The sequence below is a fragment of the Leuciscus leuciscus genome (assembly GCF_965113295.1).
Source record: "Leuciscus leuciscus genome assembly, chromosome: 8".
Taxonomy (NCBI): domain Eukaryota; kingdom Metazoa; phylum Chordata; class Actinopteri; order Cypriniformes; family Leuciscidae; genus Leuciscus; species Leuciscus leuciscus.
In genome coordinates this window covers 6660691-6687512 of record NC_138732.1, presented here as the reverse complement: position 1 = coordinate 6687512, position 26822 = coordinate 6660691, and the positions used below count along the sequence as shown (strand labels likewise).

Genomic DNA, 26822 nt, shown 5'->3' with positions numbered 1-26822 from the left:
GCTGCCATGGCAACAGCTGCTTCAAAGTAATAACAGTAAATAGCTTTTATTGTGACTGTTTTGAATGGGCAGTTTGCGGGAGGCAATTTTAAGCCAAGCAATTATTCTCTGATAATAAGATTTGGCCTCAGATTTGGCCAGCGGAGGACTGGACACACACATCCACGCACTGCAGGGTATTTCTTGTGTTCATTGCTCTCTCTCTCTCTCTCTCTCTCTCTCTCTCTCTCTTTCTCTTTAATAATGAACTAAATGCAACAACAGCTCAGCATCAGCGCTACACGTCAATGCACTTGAGTATTGGCTGTATACTTTGTGAGTTTTACTGTTTTAACTTTTAACTTTTTTTCTGTTTAATGAATGTGTTGCCTAGGAGAATATTATGTTTGATGTTGCAACCTGTCCGATAGAGATCGGACCACATTGCTTTGCAATTTACATCACAGAAGTAAGAGCTCTACTGGTCAAAGTTGGTACTGCAACAACAATTATTCTCCCAAGATAGACAATCAAAAGAAAAGATAATTGAAAAATCTTATTATCTATTGCTTTGTATGTTCTAACTAAACTGACACAAACTAGGCTATGTATGACTTAAGCAATAAGATACAAGAGGGTTGTGAATAAAATAAAAAAAACACACTAAAGGGCTTGTTTAAAGGTACAGTAAGCAATTTTTGAGAAAATCTGTTGCTATTTGAAAACACACACACACACACACACACACACACACACACACACACACACACACACACACACACACACACACACACACACACACACACACACACACACACACACAATCTCTCTTTCTGTCTCTTGTCTGAAGACTTGATAAATGCAAATCCCCATTGTTAGTTGACGTCTCAATCTGAAGAATCCTCAGACACACAGCGTCATGTATTTTTTCTAATGTCAGGTATGCATCTTTTATTCTTTATTCCAGAGCATTTTATGTTTTGTACTGGTTATCTTTGAATTGATTATATAATTGGCATGATACATTTGACTATTAATAAATGGTTACATTTGGATTTATTCTGATTTACTCTGAAATTGTTAATTTAGTAGATTACGCTTAATCCATAGCACCACAGATTTACGCTCTGGTTAGTAACGGACTAAAATACAGTTTAGGTGAAGCAGAGGAGCACTCCACTCCGACTAACACATTGGCATTAGTCATGTTTAGACTGTAGAGGCTAATAATGGGTTTTCCGTTTAGAGCAACAGTGTGTTGTTAGACCAATCTAAATAGGGGTGAGCCTCAACCTCTGATTATTGTAATATTATTCTAACTAAGTGTACGTTGGGAAACCATGGCATGATTATACAAAGTTACCATTAGAAGAAGTTAAGTTGGTCAGCTTGGTTCTGTGGTAATGACCATGACCTCTGGTTAGATATATAATCTTACCTTAATTAAGTGTGTACAGATCTATAGGGACTAATAATATATTCTAGAATGAGTAAGTAGAGTATGGCCATCTAGGATATTAGTCAATCGCCTCTGTCTAATGAGCAAGGCTGACAAATTTGTGATTATGAGATTGTATACCCGGCTGGTGTGAGACTCAAAGTGTTATAGGAATCTGGTAGCCTGGAAATCCAGACCCAAATCTGAAAGATTAAGGGTCTGGCATCGAGAAATGAAAATCGCCCCAACTCGAGGGGCGGCACCAAGCATGCATTTGAAAATCTCACTGCACGCAATTGGATAACACTAGCCTGGGAAAACCCAGACAACTTCCGGCAAATTTAGATTTGCTCTGCAAGTAGTCTGGCAAAGAGCTCATTCAAGCCCATTTCTAATCCCTCGAAATCGCGGCACCAATCAGAAACGTTGGGGCGGGCTTTACACGATGCCGATCGCTCTGATTGGTTTTAGGTCTATCCAATTGCGCAGGCCAGACGCAGCAACCTTTAAATGCATTATTACATTAAAATTGCAAACACAAGAGGACAGTCTCCATGAAAGACCCACTGGCAGATGAACGTGCTACTACATTTCTCTCCGAAACGGTGGGAAATGAAATTAGATTTAATAGAGGATTTTAACTGTGACAAGATGATTGACAGGGCAGTTTACGTGACAGGACACACGCGACAGATCCGTCCGATAAAGATGACGAAATAGTATGTCCCAAAGCTTGCCTACTTTTTTGCTACACATTCAAAAGTAAATACCTTTTCTTCACAAAAAGAGTACATACTTTAATGGCGTAGTGTAACTTAGGGACGCAGCATATGGCTTTACACGATGACGATCGCTCTGATTGGTTTTAGGTCTATCCATTTGCGCCCAGAGCCATTTGAGCGACATCCGTTGGTGACGCCCCTTTGGAAATGAATTATTAATGAAGCTTTGCCAGACCATAACTCAGTTACTACTGAGAATGGTCTGGTTTTAACCAGGCTAGGATAACACTACAACCAATCAAGACGTCGAAGTCATTAGTAAACATTGCAATATGGCTATGGATGAACACCAGTTGTTTGAAACGGCTTTGGCCGCTACAATGAACGAGTTAGACTTGGCTTTTTATCTAAAAGAGGAACAGAAGACGGCGCTTGAATCATTCCTTTGCAAGAAGGGCGTTTTTGCTGTTTTGCCGACCGGATACGGTAAGAGTCTAATCTACCAGTTAGCTCCACTGGTAGCTAAGCGAATGGGGTTTATTGTTGTGATTGGTCGTAGTGTTATCCAATTGCGTGCAGTGAGATTTTCAAATGCATGCTTGGTGCCGCCCCTCGAGCTGCCGATTTTCATTAGTCGATGCCAGACCATTAATCTTTCAGATTTAGGTCTGGATTTCCAGGCTAGGACATGATAAAATGGAGTCAGATAAAAGTTTAATTGGATTCAAATGTGACGCTGAAAAGACCGAACGCGCAGTAAACCTCCGCCCGCTCTATTGGAAACCGTCGTTTGGCCGACTGGGCCCTACAATAGTAAACCAAACTATGGAAGCCTATTTCTGCCACAATAGAAAAACAATAATGCTTTGGTAAATCATAATAATCATAATTATGATAATTGTGACGTTAAAAGTTTAAATTATGACATGCAAACTTGTATCTCATATTTATGACTTATGATTTAAATTAGTCATCTTTATGACCTTTTATGTCATAATAATGACTTAACCAACCATGATTTTTACCATGATTTCTTACCAGCATAAATACATTTTGCATTACATTACTGTACTTGTTCTGTGCTTTTATAATAAGAAGTATTGCCTTTTCTGCTTTTATTATAAAATCTACTCTATAGCTATAAGATATAGTGCCAGACATATGAATTAAGTGTTAGAGTTGAGTGCGTCTGCGGTCATACAGTAGCATACAGTGTTGTACGTGTTTGGATCAGCTGCCATCCAGGACAACAGTATCCTTTCAGATTATATATAAATTCAGACCTCAGATATATAAAACACCACATTCATATATACAGTATATAAACATGACAGTACAGGCTAAAGTTAAAACCATGTATTCCTATTGGCCATGACAGCAATCAAGCTGTACATTTGGAAGTTAAAGGGCTCCTGGCATACAGCTGTGAAGGTTATTTTTGTACTTTAAATGCTCTTGGTTCAGGCATCTGAGGGAGAGGAGAGCGGTGGGCGTTTGCCTCTGTTAGATCATATGCTGAGCTGTCAAGAGTAGGCGCAGGTTGGCCGCACTTCAGATTGTGTCTGAATCTCAACTCACTTACGGTAATTATGCTCTATGAGGGAAATGTTTGCCGTGCCTTCTTGCACAAGTGGATGAATAACACGCACACACACGTTCGAGCACATGTTCTCACATTCTCACATCACATTCTGCCCCCACATATATTCTTGTGGATTTCAGGATAACCCCACTCACACACACACACACACAGTCATCAGAACTACCCACACAGAAGACTCATATATCTCGTTTCTACTCATTTAGTTGAATTGCATCTCCATGACAACGCTTATGCATATGCATGAAACCACATTCATCCATAATATAATGCATATTTCAGTAAGATATGTAATACAACAGAAGATCTGTCTGAAACTGTCATTTGCGCAATACTCTGATGTTGTACTGTATGTGAGCATGTTGCTTTCTGACGGTCTGTTGCTATCGTGTGATGCAACACGTGGCAAAGCTTGATAAACGCTGACAGTCACAGACAGTCCATAGTAACTGTTCCCCTGGAAACAACATTTTGAAGTGAATTAGCAATTAAAAGTGCTGAGAAACCCCCGTCGGTGAAGCTGGTGAATAGGACCGTCTGCGTATTGTGTGTGTGGTTGGATGTGGCTTTTATTAGCAAACAAAGAGGATTTGTTCTGTCATTCGGAACAATGAACCACCATTGTTCTTGATGTAGGAATAATTTTATGTTTCCCTTGTTTTTATTTGTTATACCAGGTTGTTCTGTACAGTATGTAATGTTCTTATTATATGCATGTCAAAATGTTGTATATGAAGATAAAAAAATAAAAAAAAATAAAAATAAACGGTGTAGGATTTACTTTGAAACAATTTTCACTCAGAAATTGCTTTTAAAAATCTGATTTTTTTTAATAATTTTTTTTACCCACTTTATCATCCAACGTGCAAAAATCATAATTCTGATTGCTTAGAAAGAATCTGACGGATCATTCATGTTCGCCACAAGTGCTTCAGGATGAGTTGATCTATAGTTTATTATTACGGTTATGTGTGTATTAAAATCACAGCAAAGCTTCTTTTTTGGAAATATTATGATCAAAGAGACCACTGAAGCTTATTAGAGTACTAATTTTAAGATGCTTGTTGTTGATTAAAGTAAAGAAAGTGATTTTAGTGTCATTTATTGCTGTCAAATCGTGATCAATCGCATCTAACATAAAAGTGTGTGGGTGTGTGTGTGTGTGTGTGTGTGTGTGTGTGTGTGTGTGTGTGTGTGTGTGTGTGTGTGTTATAGTGAGTTTGTTAAGTGTAAATGAGTGCAGTGGTCTGGAGAGGGATTCTTAGTAAAGCAAATCATAAAAAATGTTTAACAATAAATAAATAAAAATAAATAAAAAAGTAAAGTATAAAGCATTTGTTGTTACTGTCATTTGACTCAAAATGTCCTTGTGACAACTAGCCCCAGTCTCCTCCTAACTTCCTTTTTCTCTACAGCAACTAACCAAGATGCTCTGCTCCATTTTATCATTACCTTTTGTTCCTTTATGTAATGTATTAAAAATGACCAAGTACACATGTATCTTGAATAATGATGATTTATAGCTTTTGTTAAGTGCTCGTGTCTGAGCAGAAGGACATTTATGGTTATTTGATGGTAGTATAGTTTATCTAATTTTGTAGTTTAATGGGAGATTATGGATGAGTGATTCTCTCTCTCTCTCTCTCTCTCTCTCTCTCTCTCTCTCTCTCTCTCTCTCTCTCTCTCTCTCTCTCTCTCTCTCTCTCTCTCTCTCTCTCTCTCTCTCTCTCTCTCTCTCTCTCTCTCTCTCTCTCTCTCTCTCCTCCTCAGTCACTCTGAGTGAGTGATGCTGTTACCCAGGCAACAGAGCTGGAAACAGCAGCATCAGTACCAGAGATCAGCTGATTGCCATGCTGTTCACATGGGCGTGTGATGAGTGTTTGAAAACCAGGACACACTGTATCCTTCATAAAATGATAAATACACTTTTGTTGACACTCTGAAGGGTCTATGATGTTGCAGTTCTTTTTTTTTTTTATGCAAAACAGGTCTTTAAACCTTAAGCGCCAAATAAACAAGTGCGCAACAAGTGTAAACAAGTGTCTAAGAGAAATAGAGTGCAACAGTGCCCAACAAAATTTTCAGCGGTGCTGGTTCCAGAAGTATTTTTTTCCTTTCATATTTTCCAATAGGGATTTTTAAGTCTTCATTAAAGTATTACAAGCCATAAACCAAGCCAACCAGCTACGATGTGAACCACCCAAATTTCAAACTTTGATTTGAAGCAAAAAAGTTTTTGAAAACTGGACAAAAATACAAAGGTACAAAACTGTGTAGTTAATGGCTTTAGTGAGGGAAAGAACTACAATCCCATGAATCATTGCAAACAGCATTCAAATAAAAAACATAAACAATATATTTTATATATATATTGAAATATTGAAATATTTAATTATTTAATTATTTTGCGAGTGTAGGGAGATCGACCCTACGTCATTCGCAGTACTTCATGGAAGTGGGCGGAGCTAAGCAGCTATTTTGTTTTGCTCGTTTCGACTTTCTGATTGGTGGAATTTTCTGTATAGCATCATAGGTAATGTAGTTTTTCACTACCAATTCTCCTGTAAACACGATTATTTTAAAACTAAGTTGAAATAATGCGGGCTGACGGCTTCATTGCTCAAAGTAGGTCACTCTTTGAAGGTTTATAAGTTATTGTTAAAAATCTATTTCAGTTTTTCAACCCGACTGTTGCTCTCTATTAGCTGGTGACGTGGATTTACTTATTGTAGAGTTTACGAAAGTTATCATGAGCATTGTAATGTTTGAAGTGGATGTCATTAACAAATGTCAGTACCGGGAAGATTTTAAAATGAGCGGTTCATTCATAAACCCGTAAGATCTTACCTTCATGCTGAGGAAATACAAACCGGAAGACCGAACACAACGAGTGCAGCGATGAAAAGGAGCGGGACTACAAAAGGTCTCTATTACATGTTAGCTTGGTTTTCAGTGTTTTATACTGTAACAGCTCAGGACACTGATCAAATGAAGTCGATAATGTAGTCCATCAATCTCTGTGCATGTATAGGCTACTATACTGTATGTGGCAGCCTGTCAAAACCATCACTGAAACAGAAACAAACCATTTACATGTATAAAAAAAGTGAGGGGTGTTTGTGCGAAACTCACCACAATGTTAGACTGATGTAGGGCTGCTAGGATATTCTGGATGGTTGCTTGGTGGTTTTTAGATTGTTGGTAGGGTGTTCTGGCTGGTTGCTAGGTGGTTGTTAGGGTGTATTGGGTAGTTGTTAGATTGTTGGTAGGGTGTTCTGGCTGGTTGCTAGGTGGTTGTTAGGGTGTATTGGGTAGTTGTTAGATTGTTGCTAGGTGTTCTGGCTGATTACTAGGTGGTTGTTAGGGTGTATTGGGTAGTTGTTAGATTGTTGGTAGGGTGTTCTGGCTGGTTGCTAGGTGGTTTTTAGGGTATCTTATGTAGTTTGATTGTTGCTAGGGTGTTCTGGCTGGTTGATAGGTGTTTTTTAGGGTATCTTATGTAGTTTGATTGTTGCTAGGTGTTCTGGCTGGTTACTGGGTGGTTGTTAGGATGTTTGGGGTGGTTGTTAGATTGTTGCTAGGTGTTTTTTTGTTTCTTTTTTTTAAGTTTAATGAACTTGGAATTTTGTGTCATCTCAACAAACAATGCAACATTTTGAGTTATAATTATAAATAATTGGCACAATTTTTTGTTTTTTTTTGTTTTTTTTATACAGTGTTGGTGGTTGTTTTCCCGGGAAAGTCAACAGGGTCAGGCCTCAAGTCTCCAAAATGTTGTGTGTTGTTATATGACTAAGGTTCCTCCTTTAATAAGTCTATGGGATTTGTTCACCTGTTTTATTGGCCATCAGGTAAAAATAAGTATGTGCAATAGTAATGTACCTTATCAATTGCCTCTGTTCTGGTGTTCTAGTGTTCTAGTGTTCTGGCCTGCCTGTTTGTAATGTGCACTTATTAATGCAACCACTAGAGGTCACTGTCTCCTAATAGCTAGTAGTTGCACCGGCAGAGGAACTTGCTGTGTGATTTAGTCATTTGCATGAAATGGTTCAGTGCATGAAACTCAAATGGGAAATGTGTGCCATTATCTCAGAGGTGACCCTCGTCGCCATACTGCTGTGATGTGCTAAACTGTAACAAAGTATTTATAGTCTCTACATTATCATTCCAAACAGGTGTGTTTAGTGGTGCAGATGGTGATGTAATTTGGCTCAGCGTAAAGCGCTGAACTGTTATGATCACAAACGAAGAGTTTGCATTCAGGTGGCGTATGCGCTCAGCAGGGGCCCTTGGCTCTCAGGTGGGGGGGTTTAGACCCGAAAACACCGGTGTTCCCGTTTACAGCAGCAGAAAGCTTGAGTGATGTCAAACAGCCCGTCTCACTGCGAATTAAGGTAATTGGATAGATTAGAACATTTCATACATAATTGATCATTTCATGTTCATTGTTTGCTTGTGCAGTCTATTGACATTTGGGCAACAGAGCGACATATGACACATCTAAAACAGTAAAAAATTAAAGACAAATGTTAAAATCAAGCAAACATGTTTTGCTGTACTTTAGTGGATATTTTTGGACCTTTTTAAATTTTTTACATTTATTTATTTACTTTATATATTATTATATTATATAATATAATATTATACATACATACACATTATACATATACTGTATATTTGTATAATTGGGTGTTGAAGACATTGTCCAAATACAACAAAATCTTAATTGCCCTAAAATAGTTTTTAATGCTATATTTAATTTATTTTTGGTTTTGTTTTCTTACGACTCAGACTGTTCTTGACAGGTTTCTTGACATTCAGCTGATAAGAATGCAAGAATAACATTCCCATTTGCTCTGGGTCCATGTTTTATTTATTTGTTTTATGTTTTGCTGCTCATGTCACACAGGGCATCTACTCATATGAAAGAGGGTGTAATTGTGAGATTTAGTGGTCAGGCTGAACTCAGAACTGATGAAGTGGAGCATGAGAACTGATTGAATCGTGACTGACAGCATTTGGAATGAAGGTTCCTGGGGTCGGTGCGGCCCATCCTGAGGGTACAGACAGCCTTCAGGTAAAGCAACACACCTACACACCTACACACACACACACACACACACACACACACACTACATAACCCGGACCAGGATAATCAGTGCAGTGGCCCCAATAGTGTTTTGAATGTCACTGCAACCATGTGCAACACTTTTTAAGCCAAACATTTCACAAAGAAAGAAGTTTGATTGGTTAAAATGATAAAAACAGACAGATAAATAGATATACAGTTAAAAAGTGTGACACTTCAGTCTTCAAAAGTCCTGAGGAATGACTGCAGTGTGTGTGTCCTGGCCGTTATTGACCCTGTTTACACCTGCTGTTTTAATCCGTCTCTTTTGTCCAGGTTTAACCACTTCTGTCGTCATTTCTTCGAGGGGAGGGTCTATGGGAGGGTAAATGTATCGGCTTTTTCAGATCTTTTGATCTAATGGACGAAATAAGCTCACGCAATTTACATACGAACACACCGAAGACTACTGAAAAACACACGGAACTTAAGCAGAGATTTAATTTCCACTTTGACAGCCACAAGACCAGCCGAACGCTGTGAGTGTGTGTTAGAAATCAGGAATGGTGAGAGAACATTGTGCTTGGTATGTTTTTCATCTTCAAACCAAACTTGGGTCTTCAGCCGACAGTTTAAATCCCGTCTGGCTAGAGCTCTTCCCATAATGTTCACGGGTTAGGTCAGTAGGCGGAGAGTAGGCGTATTTTGTGGCTGTTCGAACACATTCGACCACATGAGCGTTTCCACTACGAAATCAATCCAGGCGAATGTGTTCTCGACTACATCTGGAAGTGGTCGAAAGTGGACCAACTCAAAATGTTTTGGACCCCTTTTACACCTGTATTTAGCGTCATCCACTTGTGATCCGATCCACCAAAACACATTTTAATAACGTGTGTAAACAGGGCCGTTGATTCATTGATTGGACTGAAGGAGTTCTGGGTTAATCCTGGCTCCTACAAGACACCATTTCTTTTCTCCTGCTTCGATTTCTGTCTCTCCCTGTCCACTTATTGAAAAACACATTTAATTGATTGTGCCCTTGCATATGCTAAATGCTTCATATTTTTAAGGGACAAAATGGATTTTCCGCCATTCAGAGTGGCTGCAGGATTTTTGCTCTAAAAGAATAAGTAATCAGATTTTTTTTTTCAGAGAACTAACGTTAATATAGATTTTTTAGTTCAATGCTTGGGTGTTTGCCCAGTGTTGCTGTGTTCGCTAAGAAGGATTTTAGCCCATTGCTATGCATGCCCTTTCATTTGTTCCTTATGCTCTATATAGTTCACTGTAAAAAAAATAATAAAAAAATTCACTGTTTTTGTTTTCTTTTGTCAAATCAACTTAGATAATTTATGTGGTTCAGATAACATAATATTTTGAGTTTCTATTGATTAAACCAATCTCTTTCATTGTGTTAACTATTTTTTTTAAGGCAACCAGGTTACTTATATTTTAAGTTAAACCAACAATAACTTTTTACTGTGTATGTGCCATTAACAAAAAACTAAAATAATACAAATGACAAAAGGACATAACAAAATGACAAACTAAAATTAAAATAAAAGCTAATATATACTATAAAATAAATAATATATTAAATAAATAATACTACGTGCTTAGAATTTAATTGGTTTGTTTGTCTTTAACCTTTAACATGAGCAATAGCAATAGTGATACTAGTAAATTGTTAGTGTTAGATTAGTTTGCCATTTGTCAAGCTTTTCTTTTAACCTCTAAAATTAACTCACTCGCCTGCATGCATATGAGCTCCACATCAACACAGCAACAACACAAAGAACCCTTTGACCTGCGTTTGCATGTGACTTATCTTATTATCTATATCTTATCAGTCTAAAACTGTGCTGGCATTGGAAATTTGTGATTTCAAACTGTTACGTGAGACAGAAACCAATAAAAGATTCCTTATAGTCTCCAGATTTTGCTGATAAGAGGTATTGCTTAGGGAGAGATGGGGGAAATCTGAAAACGCAATTAGAGAAAGATCAAAATTGCAGCTGAGCTTGAGGAAAGGAGAACCTTATTTATTAGCCCAGGAAATTATGTTTGGACGCCCACGTTCCTCGCAGGAACCGAGGAGCACGTGTGTTATCGTACTTCAGAGGGAAGACGTATGTTCACATCGAGTCGCACAGAGAAACACCTCCTGTGGGATTTAAGCTGAAATATAAGATGAAGACACACACCGTTGGGTTGCAGTAAATCATCTCAAACAAATCTTATGAGGCATGTTAAAAGCTGAACCAATGTGTCCATATGGTCATAAAGGAATATCAGATTTAAAAAAACTGACATATGTACTTAGTATTGTCAAGATAGCATGAAATATTCCTCTGAGGTTCCACTGGTTTACGATGGCCTTACTCCATCACTGCTCACTACAGCAGAAAGGTGTGCTAGATGTGCAGTGCTCAGAGCTAATGCATTTTAAACATGACAAGATTTAAACAGATATTGTTCACCCACATGGAACGGGGATTTCCAGCTAGTGTCTGCCATTTCCGAGGTATTTGTTCAAACGCTTAGGGTCGGTAATGCTCACCAAGGCTGCATTTATTTGATCAAAAATACAGTAAAAACAGGAATGTTGTGAAATATTATTACAACTTAAAATAAATGTTTTCTATTTTAATATCTTTTAAAATGTAATTTATTACTGTGATCAAAGCTGGATTTTCAGCATCATTACTCCAGTATTCAGTGTCACATGATCCTTCAGAAATCATTCTAATATGATGATTTGATGCTCAAGAAACATTTCTTATTATCAATGATAAAAACAATTAATATTTTTGTGGAAACCATACATTTTCAGGATTTTTTGATAGAACGGTCGAGAGAACAGCATTTATTTAAAATATATATCTTTTTAAGTCTTTCTTTTGAACATTTTATTGCATTCTCATTGAATAAAATCATTCATTTCTTAAAAAAATAAAAAAATAAAAGCATGGTAGTGTATCTTGGCACAAATATTTTGATGCTAGGAGTAGTTCACCCAAATGTACTCATGCTCAAGTCATTCCAAAAATTATATTACTTTTAAAAGGATATTTTAAAGATGTGCATGCAGTTTTTTCCTACAATGGAAGCGTATAATGACAACAAGCAATGAAGCCCCTAAAAAGCACCACAAAAACATGTGAACATATAGACACATGCAGTGTATTCTGAGTCTTATGAAGTCATATGATTGCTGTTGAGTGACGCCACACACTTGCATCTTGTAAATGAACACAATATATAAAGTTTGACCAATCATATACGAATGAGATTTGTTGGTGTTGCTCAAACAAAACTATTGTATGGTTTCAGATGATCTTAGAATACAGGGATTTTTTTTTTGAATACTTTTAATTGTGTTTTTATCTAATTAGGAGCTCGACAGTATGTTGTCAATTTACAATTTGGAGAGAATAATAACTTTCTGCAAAACTTTGTTTTGAAGAAAAAAGATCCATATTGAGTTTTGAAGGATATGAGGCTGATTAAATTATGATTATTTTTATTATTATTATTTTTCCTTTTGAATTCATGGATCTCAGACTGATTGTTAGGCTACTAACTGTGACTCATTGCACTTTTGATATAGCCTAATGTGTCTCTGTGTGCGCTAAGACAAAACATATCCTACCAACCTAAGTCGTGCTGCAAAAGTAAAGGATCCAAACAAAGCATAATTCAAATGAAACTGTTCTTGTGTTCCAGACACCTCTATCTCATCGGACGAGTGCGGCCCGTGAGCGGCTCTGCTGGAGTCAGTCTGACTCTGTGTGTCGGACACTCGGTGCCAGCGATGACATGTGCATAACCGTGTGAAACTGAACACCTGAGAGCTCGTGCCAGGCCTGATGGGACGCGCGCTCACAGGAGGGGCAGATCGCATTTATTTTCTGTGAATGTGCGATACTTCATCTGCCACGCTATTGGGAAATGCCTAGAAGAATAAATAAGTGCAGTAAACGGTGAGACAATTGGCTATAAAAATGTGTTTATGGTTATGAATATGATATCAGATTAAAGTACTATGATAACAAATACCAGTTTGCAATATCAAGCAGCATAACAGAGTGTTTTTGTACAGCTAAAATAACTGGAAGCAAAGCTTATAATATTTTCTAAGAACATTTGTAGCTAATATTCACATTAAGTTATGAAAAAGTTATTTTGAATGTTCTCCATTTTATTTCATGTTTCAAAAACACTTTTTTTGTGATAACGGTAAGGGTAACATTCAATTTTATAAATCGTTTTGAATGTTTGCTGAACAAAGTAGTAACATATAAAAACTTAACATGAACTATGTACAAAATGTATTGAGAACATTATTAAATACCAGATAACTGACTCGAAGTTATGAACAAACTTTCTTCCAGTAATGTTAACATGTTAAACATATGAACGCACACAGCAGGGAGCAAACAAAAGTGGCACGAGAGACAGCGTACCTCGTGTCTCAAAGCACATAACATTACAATAATAATGAACAGAAACAACTTAAAGAGCGCTGACCTGTACCACCTGACTGCTGCAGATTCATTTCGGCGTTGATAGTTTTGCCATTGAAACACATACATTTGAGTATAACGTCACACACACACACACACACACATATATACATACTTACATTTAGACCACTTATCTTAATGATTGCTATCAGGATGTGAAGAGATTTTCAACCAGCATAACAAAAATGTTTCTGGAACAAATCACCCACCCTGCCTTTAATATGCAAAAACAGTTCGCAATATGCAGTGACGAATATTTGAAACATTAGCATGCTATATTGTCGACACATTCATGTAATTATCTCCACAATAAAAATTATTGTTTTGCCTTTCTGATCCAATTTTGTGTGAAAATTTCTAACTCTCACCAGCCTGGTTGAGTCAATACAATTATATTTCAAATTTTGGGCTGAAATAAAACCCATGCCTTTGACAAAGCATCTGAAATGCTTAGAAACACCATTTTTCATAGCAACACAATGTTGCATCAAACTCTACCGCAGAATGTGTATTTGCATTGGCAATTGCTTTGGCGTGTAGCATTGCACTCTCATCTGTCTTCTTGGGGCCGCTGGCCAACACGGCTGCCTTTTTGCTTTAAATATTTATGCAGAATCTGGAGGGGACAAGGGGCAATTATAAATTCATCATCTGGACCTAATCAGTAGCTAATACAGGTTACTAAATAAAATTATTTTAAGATAAGTTTACTTGCCTGTTTAGAGTCATCAGACAGATGCAATTAGTGCAGAATACAGCCATTTGCAATTAAATTGACTGAATATTTGGACTGGTATAATAGTGAGATTTGTTCATTTGTTTTTTATTCAAAAGATGCTACAGACGTCTAGAAGATTCTGGGAAAACTTATTGGCTGTCTCCTATTTTTATATTAGCATTGCAGGATCTCATTGTGTCTGTTGGTTTATATATGAATGCCACCCCGGCATAAATAAATATTGCGAGGCAGATAGGGTCATAAAATATTATTGAACGGCATGATGTTTAATACATATTTGCTAGATTAAGATAAAGTTTGTGTCTGGTTATGTGATTCAGCATGCGTCCACACACACACACATTTTTACTGCGATACCCCCTGCTATTGATATCACAGTGGGACATCAAATATTCCTAGGAAAGGGAGAGAGAGCTTGATTTTTCATGTGGAAATCATTTTATTCACCATTAATAATGCATAACTAAAAGACCTGATCTTAGACCCCTGTTTAACAGACAGATGGAAAGTGACTTAACGTTTTTAGAATCCAACGAATCTTAACGTTTTTAGAATAGATTTAAAATTAAAATCTAGATTTATATATATATATATATATATATATATAAATCTAGATTTAAATTTTTTATATATATATATATAATCTCTCAATATGAGTTTTTCATGCAATTTTGAGGGGTCATTTTTAACCCTGTTTAACATAATTCTGTGTTATCTTGTTCCACACTCTTAAGAAAAGGTTTAATATAGAATCTTAAAGGCTTCTTTTAGACACTTCATATAGAACCTTTTAGGGGTTCCCATCATGGGATCATTTTATGGATATAATTTTAATTAGCTAATATTGTTGTAATTCATTGTTCATTTTAATTACATTTTATGACTTAAACTGCTCATGAGCTATACTTTATCACTATATATATAAAGTCACACCAGTTTGGACTCACACCAGTTTGCCTACCGTAGCAATAGGAGCACAGAGGATGCAGTTTCCATGGCACTGCACTCTGTGCTCACACATCTGGACAATAAGAACACTTATGCACGCATGCTGTTTGTTGACTTCAGCTCAGCATTCAACACTGTCATCCCAACTAAGTTAATAGCCAAACTTGGAGACCTGGGCATCAACACCTCCATGTGCAACTGGATTTTGGACTTTTTGACCAACAGACCCCAGAATGTTCGATCAGGCTCCAACTGCTCCACGTCCATCACACTCAACACTGGTGTACCACAGGGCTGTGTGCTAAGCCCGTTTCTCTACTCCCTCTTCACCTCCGACTGCAAGCCTGTGTACGGATCTAATTCCATCGTCAAGTTTGCGGACGACACTACGGTGATTGGTCTCATCAGCAACAACGATGAGACTGCCTATAGGGAGGAGATCAAGCACCTGGCCACATGGTGCACTGAAAATAACCAGCTCCTCAACACCACCAAAACGAAGGAGCTCATCGTGGACTTCAGGAAAGTGTCAAGAGGCACACACGACACCATCCACATCAATGGAATGGCTGTTGAGCGTGTCTCCAGTTTCAAGTTCCTGGGGATCCACATCTCGGCGGACATGACCTGGACAACCAACACCTCCAGCCTGGTCAAGAAGGCTCACCAGCGCCTTTTCTTCCTGAGGACACTGAGGAAGAATCAGCTTTCCTCCACTATCCTGGTGAACTTCTATCGCTGTGCAATAGAAAGCATCCTGACCAACTGTGCTACAGTGTGGTAACGGAGCTGTTCTGTTGCAGAGCGCAAGGCACTGCAGCGGGTGGTGAAAACCGCCCAGCGCATCACTGGGACTCCACTACCTGCCATCGAGCACATCCAGAGGAAACGCTGTCTGCATCGAGCTCGCAGCATCCTTAAGGACTCCTCTCACCCAGCCCACAGACTGTTTTCTCTCCTGCCCTCCGGCAGGCGTTTCAGGTGCCTCCGGACCAGGACCAGCAGACTAAAGAACAGTTTTTTCCCCAGAGCTGTCTCTTTATTAAACTCTAACCCTCATTGATCCCACTCCCCTCATATACTGATTGACTCTCCTCTCCCTCCTCACACCTGCCTCCATTTTGTTATTTGCAATACTATAATGTTCATTTGCACTGCTGACTGTTATTATAGAAACAACTGTTTACATATGCATCTTGCACTACTACCTTGACTGGAATATGCTCAATTTGCACTGCCGACTGTTTATTTACAGTACCGACTGTTTACATATACATTTGCAATACCGTACTTTAACTGTAATATGCAATTACTTCCACTGCACTTTCACTCGGATAGCTTCTGTCCAAACTTTATTTGCACTACTTTAAATCCATTGTTATACTGCTCATTTTAGCCTAACTTATACATATATCTATTTGTAAAATTCTGTTTATAGTAATAGCCATCTGTATATTATGCTCACATTCTGTTTATAGTAACACCCATCTGTATATATATATTCATAGTACATATCTATCTGTAAAATTCTGTTTATAGTAATAGCCATCTGTATATTATGCTCACATTCTGTTTATAGTAACACCCATCTGTATATATATATTCAGTACATATCTATCTGTAAAAATTCTGTTTATAGTAATAGCCATCTGTATATTATATTCAGTACATATCTAGCTGTAAATTCTGTTCACAGTAATAGTTATCTGTATATTATATTCATAGGACAAATCTATCTGTAAATTTTTGTTTATAATAGTATTCAACTCTATATTTATTCAGTACATATCCATGTTCTGCACTTATGGAACCACTGTATATCCTGCACTTGCTGCTATTGCACTTCTGGTTAGACCTAAACTGCATTTCGTTGCCTTGTACCTGTACTTGTGTAATGACAATAAAGTTTAATCTAATCTAATCTAATCTAATATATATATATATACAGGGGCGTGTCTAGAAGGGGGGCACGGGGTGGCACCGGCCCCCCCTGTAATATGATTGGCCCCCCCTGGTGCCCCCCCAACATCATTTACAGATTTACTGTCAACATGACAATGCCCAACGCCAATGGATCAGAGCGCTGTCAATCACTGCTTGATTTGCGATTCGCAAAGCAGAATCACTGGTCTGCGTTTTTCAAACAGGAGAGAGAGACACCTCGACACGTCACTGTTTATGGTAACTTATACACACTCAATTACAGTATATATTTTTAAATATCGCACCGTATGTTAGTGTGCAAGGACCTTAACGTTAGATTAGCTAACGTAACTTCGTCAGACTAACGTTACTGAATAGAGAGGACTTGTCAGTGTTATTCGGCGGCAGCGCACTCCACCACATAAATATAAAAGAGATATACTACTTTATGTTGTTTTAAAGACTAAAGGCACAATAATATTTGTGGCATGGTAAACATTAAAATGTGAGAATGTTAACTAACACCATAACTACATGCAACTCTGTGTAATTTCGATACTTAATGTTTTTTGTTTGTTTTTTTGGCAGAATTGGGGGGAGTTGAGAATGAAAAGAGGACAGAATCTTTTTTTATAAATTTTTTTTATATTAGGGTGCAGGGCATTGCAAATATTTTTGAAATCGTGCTTAATGTTTTCTAAACAAGTATTTATTTCCAGTTGAATTTTCTTATTTCCCATGGGCCCCCCCTCACTGGTTCTTGGTACCCCCTGTGCCCCCCCATTTATAAAATCCTGGAATCGCCCCTGTATATATATATATATATATATATATATATATATATATATATATATATATATATATATATATATATAATAAAAAAAAAAGAAATAACCTGTTTAACATGAAAGTTTATGCAATCATTTGAGACATTTCTTTTTTGGCATTAAGTGTTCTTTAAAAATTGAGTCAAGAACCCTATAGAGCTCTAGAACCCTATTGAACCCTTTTTTTCTTACAACTGTGTAAAGATTCTTTACAATTTCACAAAAAATAGGCTACCGGTTTACAGGTTTGGAACAACATGAGTGCGAGTAAATAATTACAGCATTTGTATTATATACTAATCGATTAAAAAACTTAATACTACAAATAAATATACACCATTACACAACATGTGTGATATTTGGGCTTTGTGATGTATGTGTGCACGAGAGCGAGCGCAGCAGGCAGCACCCTAATATTACTGTCTTTAGGACCCAGTTCTTTGTCTGTCTCTTTCTTTAGTTATCCCCCTTTTCTTTCTTTCAAGAGAAAAAAAAAATTGTGAGCAGTATGAGATTCAGTAAAGAAGATCTGAGATCACGGGGCGTCGAGGCGCGTCGGTGCGTTAGTTAAAGAGAGACAGAGTGAGTGAGTGAGATAGAGAGGGAGAAAGAGAGAGAGAGGCGCGGTGGAGGATCAGAGACCCCTCATTCGCATCTGATATTATAGTGAATTATTATGGGAATTCATTAAGATCGTTCCCGATCCACGTGCGCGCTTTTAAATAACACTCGTGATCCGGTTTCATCGGCTGGCAATAAACTTTCACTTCTCGGTTTTTATTTATCAGCGTTTATTCATAAGGAAAGAGCAGATCTGGTGGATCACAGGTGGGTGTCCTTTCCATAGAGTAGCCTACTTCACCGTTCTGGATTTTGTGTTTCTGGCCATGTGTGGAAATTATTAACCATATGTTGCCATTTACATGGAGGTCATCATCACCACAGCGCGAGTCGTGGTCACTTGGTCGTGGTTTTCTCATCTTGTGAACTGAAATGTTTGTAAGAGATATTGATATTCATATCATGAATTGTTACACGCTGTAAATATTAATGAAATGTCTGGGATCCATCATCTAAGCTCATCAGGTGGATCGTATGGACCTGTGTGCGCTTATGGACCAACTTAACCCGTCATTTTAGTTTGTGTGATCGGCAGTTTCAGTTTCTTCACTGATTTATGGATTCAGTCTTTTGTCTTCTTATACACAGGTTTGAGTGGCAGAAATGAGGGAGAGGTTCGCGCTTCATCTTCTCATCTTCGTGTTGACGCTGTTTTGGCACACCAGGTAGGATTGACAGTCTGTTTCGCTCTGTAAATGGGTTCGGGGATGTTGTGCTTTATAATACATCAAAATAATATCTATATCCTTCGGTTGATCACGTTTCTGGTAAATGGGATTGACTCAAAGCCTCTTGTGTCCGTGCGTAACTGGAGACTTTTACGCAGCGCACGACTCCGGTGGTCACCAAAAGAAAGCGCTCCTCTAACAAAGACTGACAAAGACATTTTTGTTTGATGAGACATTAATTAATGCAAGTTTAATTCATGCAGCCATGTTTGGTTGTTGGAAAGCCTTTGTGAAATCATCGAATTGTGTACATGATCGTGGATGAATCCTCTAGGTGGTGCAAAACAGCGTGTGTGGAACCGCGAGGAGCGCTTTCCCATTCTGGGGACGAACTACAGGTGCATAGGCTGATTTATTTGTGTTATTTTAATTAGCTTTACAAGATAAAAGCATTTACCCAGTCAAACGTTTACATTCTAATTATGCCTAATCCTATTACTATTAAACATCTTATTAAACATATCAAACGTCACTTGTTTTTGTAATCGTGATCTAGTGGTTGGTAATTGCCATATCCATTTGTCAAAAGGTTGTTTATTTAACCAAATATTTAATTAAAATACATTTATATACTTACGTATGAACATGTTTTTGTCTATGTTAGGAATCTTTTGTAATATTTTATATTAAAAAAGAAAGAGTTATTTCCTAATATTGTATAGTAATGTGTTTTGTTTGTGAATTACACTTAATAGACTAATCATGAATCTCTGATCCCTCATTTCTGGCCTTTTCATAATAATGGAAAATGTCAAACATGCAATTTCATAAATAAGGGGTCTCTTATAAAATTGCCTTTTTTTGGATGCTTTGGAAATGTTATACATTGTCTGAGTCTGACATTCCCGATGTTTTGGAAAGTTTGGCATAGTTCAAAATCAAAAATGGAAAAACAATATTGTAAAATCCAACCAGAACGGTCATTTACACCTATAGTTTCTCCCTTTGAGTGTATAACAGCAGCATTTGTGTGTTTAGGGGGAGCCAGTGAGTGTCTTTAGTCTAAATGTTGCTTGTTTTGATTCTACTAATCAAACAATAATTAACCTTGATTTTGTTGCAAACGCATGATTAAATGCGGACCACATGGATTATAATTACTCTGATCATTCTGTTCACATTCAGCTCAGGTTCATTATCAATTTAATTTGAACTTATTATGATGTCCTGTTATCTTTTTATTCATATTAAAACATTGAAACAGACCCCTCTCCTGGGAGTGAACACGGTCACATCATGCAATACCAATCAATAAACCAATATCATATAAATCTAGATAATGTATGTGATAAGCAACCCCATCCTCCTGCCTGTGTCATAAAGTCGATCCGTGAAATATGCTTCACTGGGTTCCACGAGCAGTGAATAACTGTGGAATCGGGACGGGATCAGATAAACCTCCCCCTAATCTGGGCCTGATGTGCCCTGCGAAAGGAGCACAAAAGGGGAGGTTTGTCCTCCAGCCGATGAGGAACCTTAAGAGTTGGTATTATATTGAAATCCTTCTTCTTGTGCTTTACGCTCACTCAAATGCTAACATTATGACCGGCTTTAAAGCCATGTAATTAGCTCATTTTAAATACTTTTGATGGATGTCAGGCCTGTTTAGGAATTAGCTACAAATTTGCCTTATAATGAGCCGAGGTTTCACCCCGTGGCGGAGAACAGAATTATACATATGCTGAATTGCCAGCTGAACTACTTTGGAGCGTTTTGGACGGAAATCACGTTTAGAGCAACTTGCACAGTCATGTCGGTTTACAATCTATGGCTCGTTTCCAAAACCTAGTGAGCTTCCTCGCTGCTGCCTACATAGACAACAACTTCATTATAGCTCGACAGCTCGACCCACACGAGTCATGGTTGATTCCAGTAGAGTTTGACATTAGGATGTTTTTAATCTAAAAGATGAGATACTCTAAAAAGCATCAAATGCATAGCGTACACAATTGTCAATTTTAACTCTTTCAACACCAGCATAAAACAAATATGCTGCCTGCATATTTTTATCATTTTCACAAAAATGTCATGGCCAAGAGAATATTTTGTTGTATGAATATCTGAACATGCAATATATAAAAAGAACGAACAGACCCTTTGCTTAAAAAAAAAAAAAAAATCTATTCTATAAATAAATTATTCAAGCTTCATGTATCATTTTTTGATCAATACTTGAATGTGGGTAAGTTTAATAAATAAAAGCAACATTTTGAGCAAAAAGCGGATAAAAACGCGTTTTTGTTAAAGACTATCCAGATCAGATTCAGAATGATGATCAAAACACAGATGGAGTAGATCGAGTCCATCAACGCCCCTAAAGCTTCACAGTCCTGTAGCTCGTCATGGGTCGACATTTCATTCAGTAACATTAGACAGTTTTGATTTATATGCTGTTTAATGTTGGTGATCATGTTATTTTACATACGCATATGATTACATATGATATCACTTGTTTCTGCATCTTCTTCGCATGTGTTTGATCAGGAGATGTCGTACTCTTTCAGAAGATGCATAATAGCGCCACCTATTAATAACAGTGAAAACATGGAAAGCCCAAAAATTATGTCAGTGGCGTGGAGGCGTTGCCATGTCGTAATTACTGCAAAATAGAGATTTCAACTTGTAAACTGGGAATTTTCTTAGAGCTCCGACCAATGTACCACCTGACCACTGCATATTCATTTAGGTGTTAATAGTGTTGCCATAGAAACGCATAGTCTGAGGATGTGAACAGCCCTGAGTAGAAAGTGAAGTGTTGTCATATCGAATTAACGGTAATCACGACATGGCTTGAACGCAGCATTATATACTTGGAAAGTGTAGAAATGGTTAGTGAATTTCACAAAAAATGGCAAGTACTACTCACTACCTACATACCTATAGGCTTTGAAACAGAGAGAGTGTGTTCTTACATTTATAGGGGTTTAACCGTCAGCTAGAACACAGATCAAGTTGCCGCTCATAATGCATGCATGATTGCTTATGCTAATTAAGCCAATTATGCTTAAGTATGTTAATTATATTCCCGGGTTGCGCTTCACATAAACTTTCCTGTAAGTAGAACATGTGCAACAGAGTGAAAGATCTAATAGCATCAGAGCGGTGTTGGGGTGTTACAACACTACCTTTTTCAAAAAGTAGCAATTTTGTCTGACTTAACACTTGCTTTTTTATGTTTCGTTGTATTGTGCACAAGCAAACCAAGGCAGTTTTCAAAGCAATCTCCTAGAATAGTTCGCTTTCTGTCATGCATTTAAAAGATCTATTCATTTCAGCAATACTGTTTGTTTAGACGTGTCAGTTCAAAGAATATGTATAAGAATATTGTCATCACATACAAGATTGCCTGCCTGCCTGTCATTTTATGTATGCATGTACGGTATGTACAGTAGTGACCAAAATTGTTGTCTGGAGGGAATATTTGTTTTTAATGACCCTACAAGTTTGATTAAACACACACACACACACACACACACACACACACACACACACACACACACACACACACACACACACACACACATATATACATATATATATACATATATATATATATATATATATATAAACCGTCTTAATATAAATATATATATATATATATATATATATATATATAAGAGATCATATAAGAAGAATATATAAGATAAGGTTTTCTCTTGTTTTTGCATGTTTTCATAATTTCTTTGTATGACAGCCTGGCCAAAAATTATGTCAATTTGACATGTTTCATTGGATTTATTTTTTTTATTTTTTTTTTTATTTTTTTTATAAATAAATCAAATGAAACATGTCAAATTGTGCTGACATAATATTTAATATTTATATATTATTTTGTAACATAAATATATATTTTTAATGATGTTTTTAACATTATAACTTTGATTGTTTAATTATTAAGTGGTTGAAAAAACATTACTTAAAGTCAAAATTACATGTCATTCATTCATGCATTAATTAATTAATTAATTAATTCCTTCATTCATTCGTTCATTCATTCATTCATTCATTCATTCATTCAAATAAATATTATGTTAAAGGAAATAGTTTATATAAGCTTTTGATTCAGTGTTTTATTAAGAAGTGGTTCAAAATAATTACTTATAAAACAATAAAATTGCCTGCATGTTGTTTGTTTGTTTATTTATTTATTTAGTTAATTCGTTAGTAAAATAATTATTTGTTAATGTTGTCTTTCATTATGCTTTTGATTCAGTGTTTTATTAGCTCTATTTAGTGTAATTAGGTAATTAGCTACAGGGCGGATTTCCGCTGAAATTTTGGGGGGGAAAAAATCACACCATAGTGTGCATGTAGGTGTTTGGTGTTTTATGCCCCCAATGGCGCCTTCCAGGCAGCGAGGGGATGGGTAGGTTTAAGGTTGAGGGTAGGGTTAGCTGCCTCTAAGGAGCCATTGGGGGCTTAAAACACCATCGAGCGTAAATGTAGGCTACTATGTAAATAGGTGGCTGGCATAAATTGATATCCTCTCTCTCTATATATTATATATATATATATATATATATATATATATATATGTGTTTCATTTTACAACCTGATTGTTATCTATATTGCTTCTTTGTCTGCAGCTTACTACTTTTTAAAGTCTAGCTTAAGTATAATGCTGTCTTCAAATAGCTTTCTCAAGTCTGCATCTATGATTTAAAATTTAATTAGAATCCAGTACAATGATTCTCAGAACATCTTAGCTGTAACTTGCAGCATGTGAAACTAGGATAAGTACAGTCCTAAAAGACGTCAGGAGCATTTTGAAGATCAGGTAATTCCTCAAAATCAGCCAGCCAGTAGTTTCATCGCCTTCATTTTTCCATATCTTTAAAGTCTTTCCCATCCTGTTCATGATGAGACCATCAAGTTCCCACGTACTCTTGACGTTTCCTTTTGTCGTGTAGGTCAGTGTCTGCAGATGCCACAACAGATGCCTTCAAAAACAACATCACACTCTTCACACGCATCCTGGACCGCCTGCTGGACGGCTACGACAACCGGCTGAGACCCGGACTCGGAGGTGAGTTACAGTGTCTGAATTAAACGGCTTGCTTTTGATATCCAGTTAAAGATGAAAGATGAAAGATGCCATAAGCACCTGATATGAAGGCTGAAATTATCCTTGCTTTTCTCCAGAGTCGAGTTTATCTTTCCACAAGCATCGCTATGTCTGTAGAGTAATGGATTTGAACAAAGCTTGGCACTAACTCTTTACCCTTAAGTGCATTTGCATCTAGTATATCTCTAGCAGTTTCATCAGTGTAGTTAGTTTTTGTCTGAAGTTATGATGATGGAGCCAGGAGCACATTATGGTGCTTACGGTGACAACAGAAATACATTAGCCCGGATTAAAGAGAGATACCGAGCACCTGTTTTTATTGATTTGTGTGGTAACGTACACTGTGCTATTATGAAGCAGCTCTCCATTGGCTGACATAAAATACATTTTTTCAAATGTTTTGTCACTGCTTAAGTGTCACTGACATTTCTCCATTAGCAGATTAGTTTAGCTAACAAAGGCTGTATTGGCATGCAGGATTTCAGTGAACCTTATGGATTTGTCTGTCGCTGTAGTTGTTCATCCTTTAATAGGCGTAGACAGAAAAGAAAAATCAGAAATGAGTGTCTCAGTTTCTCCTAGACCAGGGGTATTCAGTTAAAGATGTCCGGTCTCTATATTTCCTTCCCAGTGGAGGTCCGGACGGTACTTTTATTGGAACAGTTACATCTCCATCGGGGCAGCCGTAGTACTTTGTGAAAGAAAAAAAATCAGAAACACTCAAAATAGTCATCAAAGATGAGAATATTGGGCCCCGAGAGCCAAAGCAGTGACGTCGAAGAATTTTCACCAATATTTACCAAAAAAAGCAAATATTTTTGTCAAATATGAATGAATATATGAATATAAAAAGGTAATATCAGATGTTTTGTAAGGATTTTTATTTATTTTAAATTTAGACATCTTGTGTATGGCACATAGAAGGCCTTGGGACTGATAAAACATACTGGGGGTGCAGGGTTTACCTCTTATGAAAAGTATGGACCATTTTAATATTTTGCAAAGTAATAAACTACTAAAAACAAACAACGTAGTTAATCTAATAATCAAAACTCTCATGAGTAGATGAGTTGAGCACAAAACAAAGTTAACTATATAACTTCAAAGTTTTTTTTCTTCGCATGCCATCTTTAAATTATTTTCCAAATCGTAACATTGTTTATTATGAAATTTATTATGAAATTCAAAATGGGTGGGGGGGTGGTAAAGTATTGTCAAATATGCGTCATCTGTATGACAGATAAAAATAATTGTAATTGCTGCATTCTCTTTTCTTTCCCAATGTTTTAGCAAAAGTATCTGTTTTGCTGCTCACCGTGTTTTTGCTACTGTTGTTAAAATAACCTCGTCATCTGCAGCTCTTAATGTGACGCTTTACATCTTAGTGTGAGCGAAGCAACGCGCACGGATAAATACTATAAATGCCCCTGAGGTGGGAACCGCTCCGTTCTTTGGACGCGCTGCTCACTTTAAACTGTAGAAAACGGTAAAATGGCGGAATTATGTCCCGTAGTCCGCCATTTCAATATCACTAGCCTAGACATTAGTTAAAATTAAATAAATACTTTTGTAGAAACTTGTTTTTTTCCCCTGAGAAAGACACCCCAGTAATCTCACTATTGCCTGATCTAGGGTTTTAGAAGAGATGTCTTAAACTGCATGTTACCAAAGTCTGCTGTCAGAGGTCTCACTATGAACTCAAACATTTCTCATCAAATTCTTCCAAGTCTAAATGATCTGAGCTACTATCCACCTTCTTGAACAGATACATGTACTAGTGGTAGGGATTCTGATTCTGATTCATCCCAGTAGTTAGGTTAATTGAAATCAGTTCATTTATTTGAATCATTTGATTCATTTGAGTCGCTTGGCTCATTCGAGATTAGCAAAATTGGTTCAAAACCAATTCCGGTGATCACCAAAAGATGCATGCTGGTTAAAAATGTGTCCAAGTGTGGTCCAACTTGCTCTGATGTCATACTGACGTATGCAAAAAAAAAACAAAAAAAATGAGCCAGATGGCGCAGTCGGGCGCATATGCTTTCCCCCCACTGCGCTGACAAAAGGCATGATGGGAAACGACTTTCTGACGACACAGCTTAATGCTCATTGGTTTAATCAACCGTGATGTTTTATTCTCTTCTAAAATGTTTGATTTAAACACCGACAGTGCGATCTCTATATGGGACAGATGATATAATACATGTCTTTATTAAACTGAAAATGGATGGAAAACATGTCTTTATAGGGGGAAGTTAAATAACTGGTACTTTGGGTGTCTTGTTTATCATATTTATTTTCATATAAAAGCAACAGAATTTTTAATTATATTCAGCATATTACAACAAAGCACTGCCCATCTTGACTGCATTTATTTCACTCCTCCCCAGAATGAAGGTGCCTAGTACTCATCTATTTTTGACATTTGGCATCTCAAATGAGCCTACTTTATTCAATTGAATCACTTGATTCATTTGAATCCTTTGATTTGGTTCACCAAAATGATTCATTCAACTAATAAAACTAGACATTTTGAATGCCACAACTTCTCAGGGCGAGAGGAGACAGTTTTGAGAATGTGTGTTCAATTATGTTGCTCCTGTCAAACTACTGAAAAATATAGTTTAGTTAGTAG

At 37.1% G+C, this 26822-nt stretch overlaps 1 protein-coding gene across 10 annotated transcripts in view; it reads left to right on the top strand.

The window, feature by feature from the left end:
* Positions 1-26822, top strand: part of gabra2b (gamma-aminobutyric acid type A receptor subunit alpha2b) — a 99426-nt gene continuing 72604 nt past the window's right edge. Inside the window, exons 1-7 of one of the 10 annotated variants that reach the window (XM_082177056.1) lie at positions 4-176; positions 265-315; positions 5510-8133; positions 8649-8816; positions 12537-12793; positions 18983-19059; positions 24033-24148. In XM_082177056.1, coding sequence (XP_082033182.1) covers positions 18998-19059; positions 24033-24148 — 178 coding nt within the window. In that variant the 5' untranslated portion in view covers positions 4-176; positions 265-315; positions 5510-8133; ... (1 more) ...; positions 12537-12793; positions 18983-18997. Of the gene's footprint in view, positions 316-845; positions 915-3703; positions 3723-5509; positions 8134-8648; positions 8817-12536; positions 12794-18332; positions 18602-18748; positions 18773-18982; positions 19060-24032; positions 24149-26822 lie in introns of those variants that run through there. The other 9 variants (XM_082177061.1, XM_082177060.1, XM_082177058.1 and 6 more) reach the window with 9 other exon arrangements.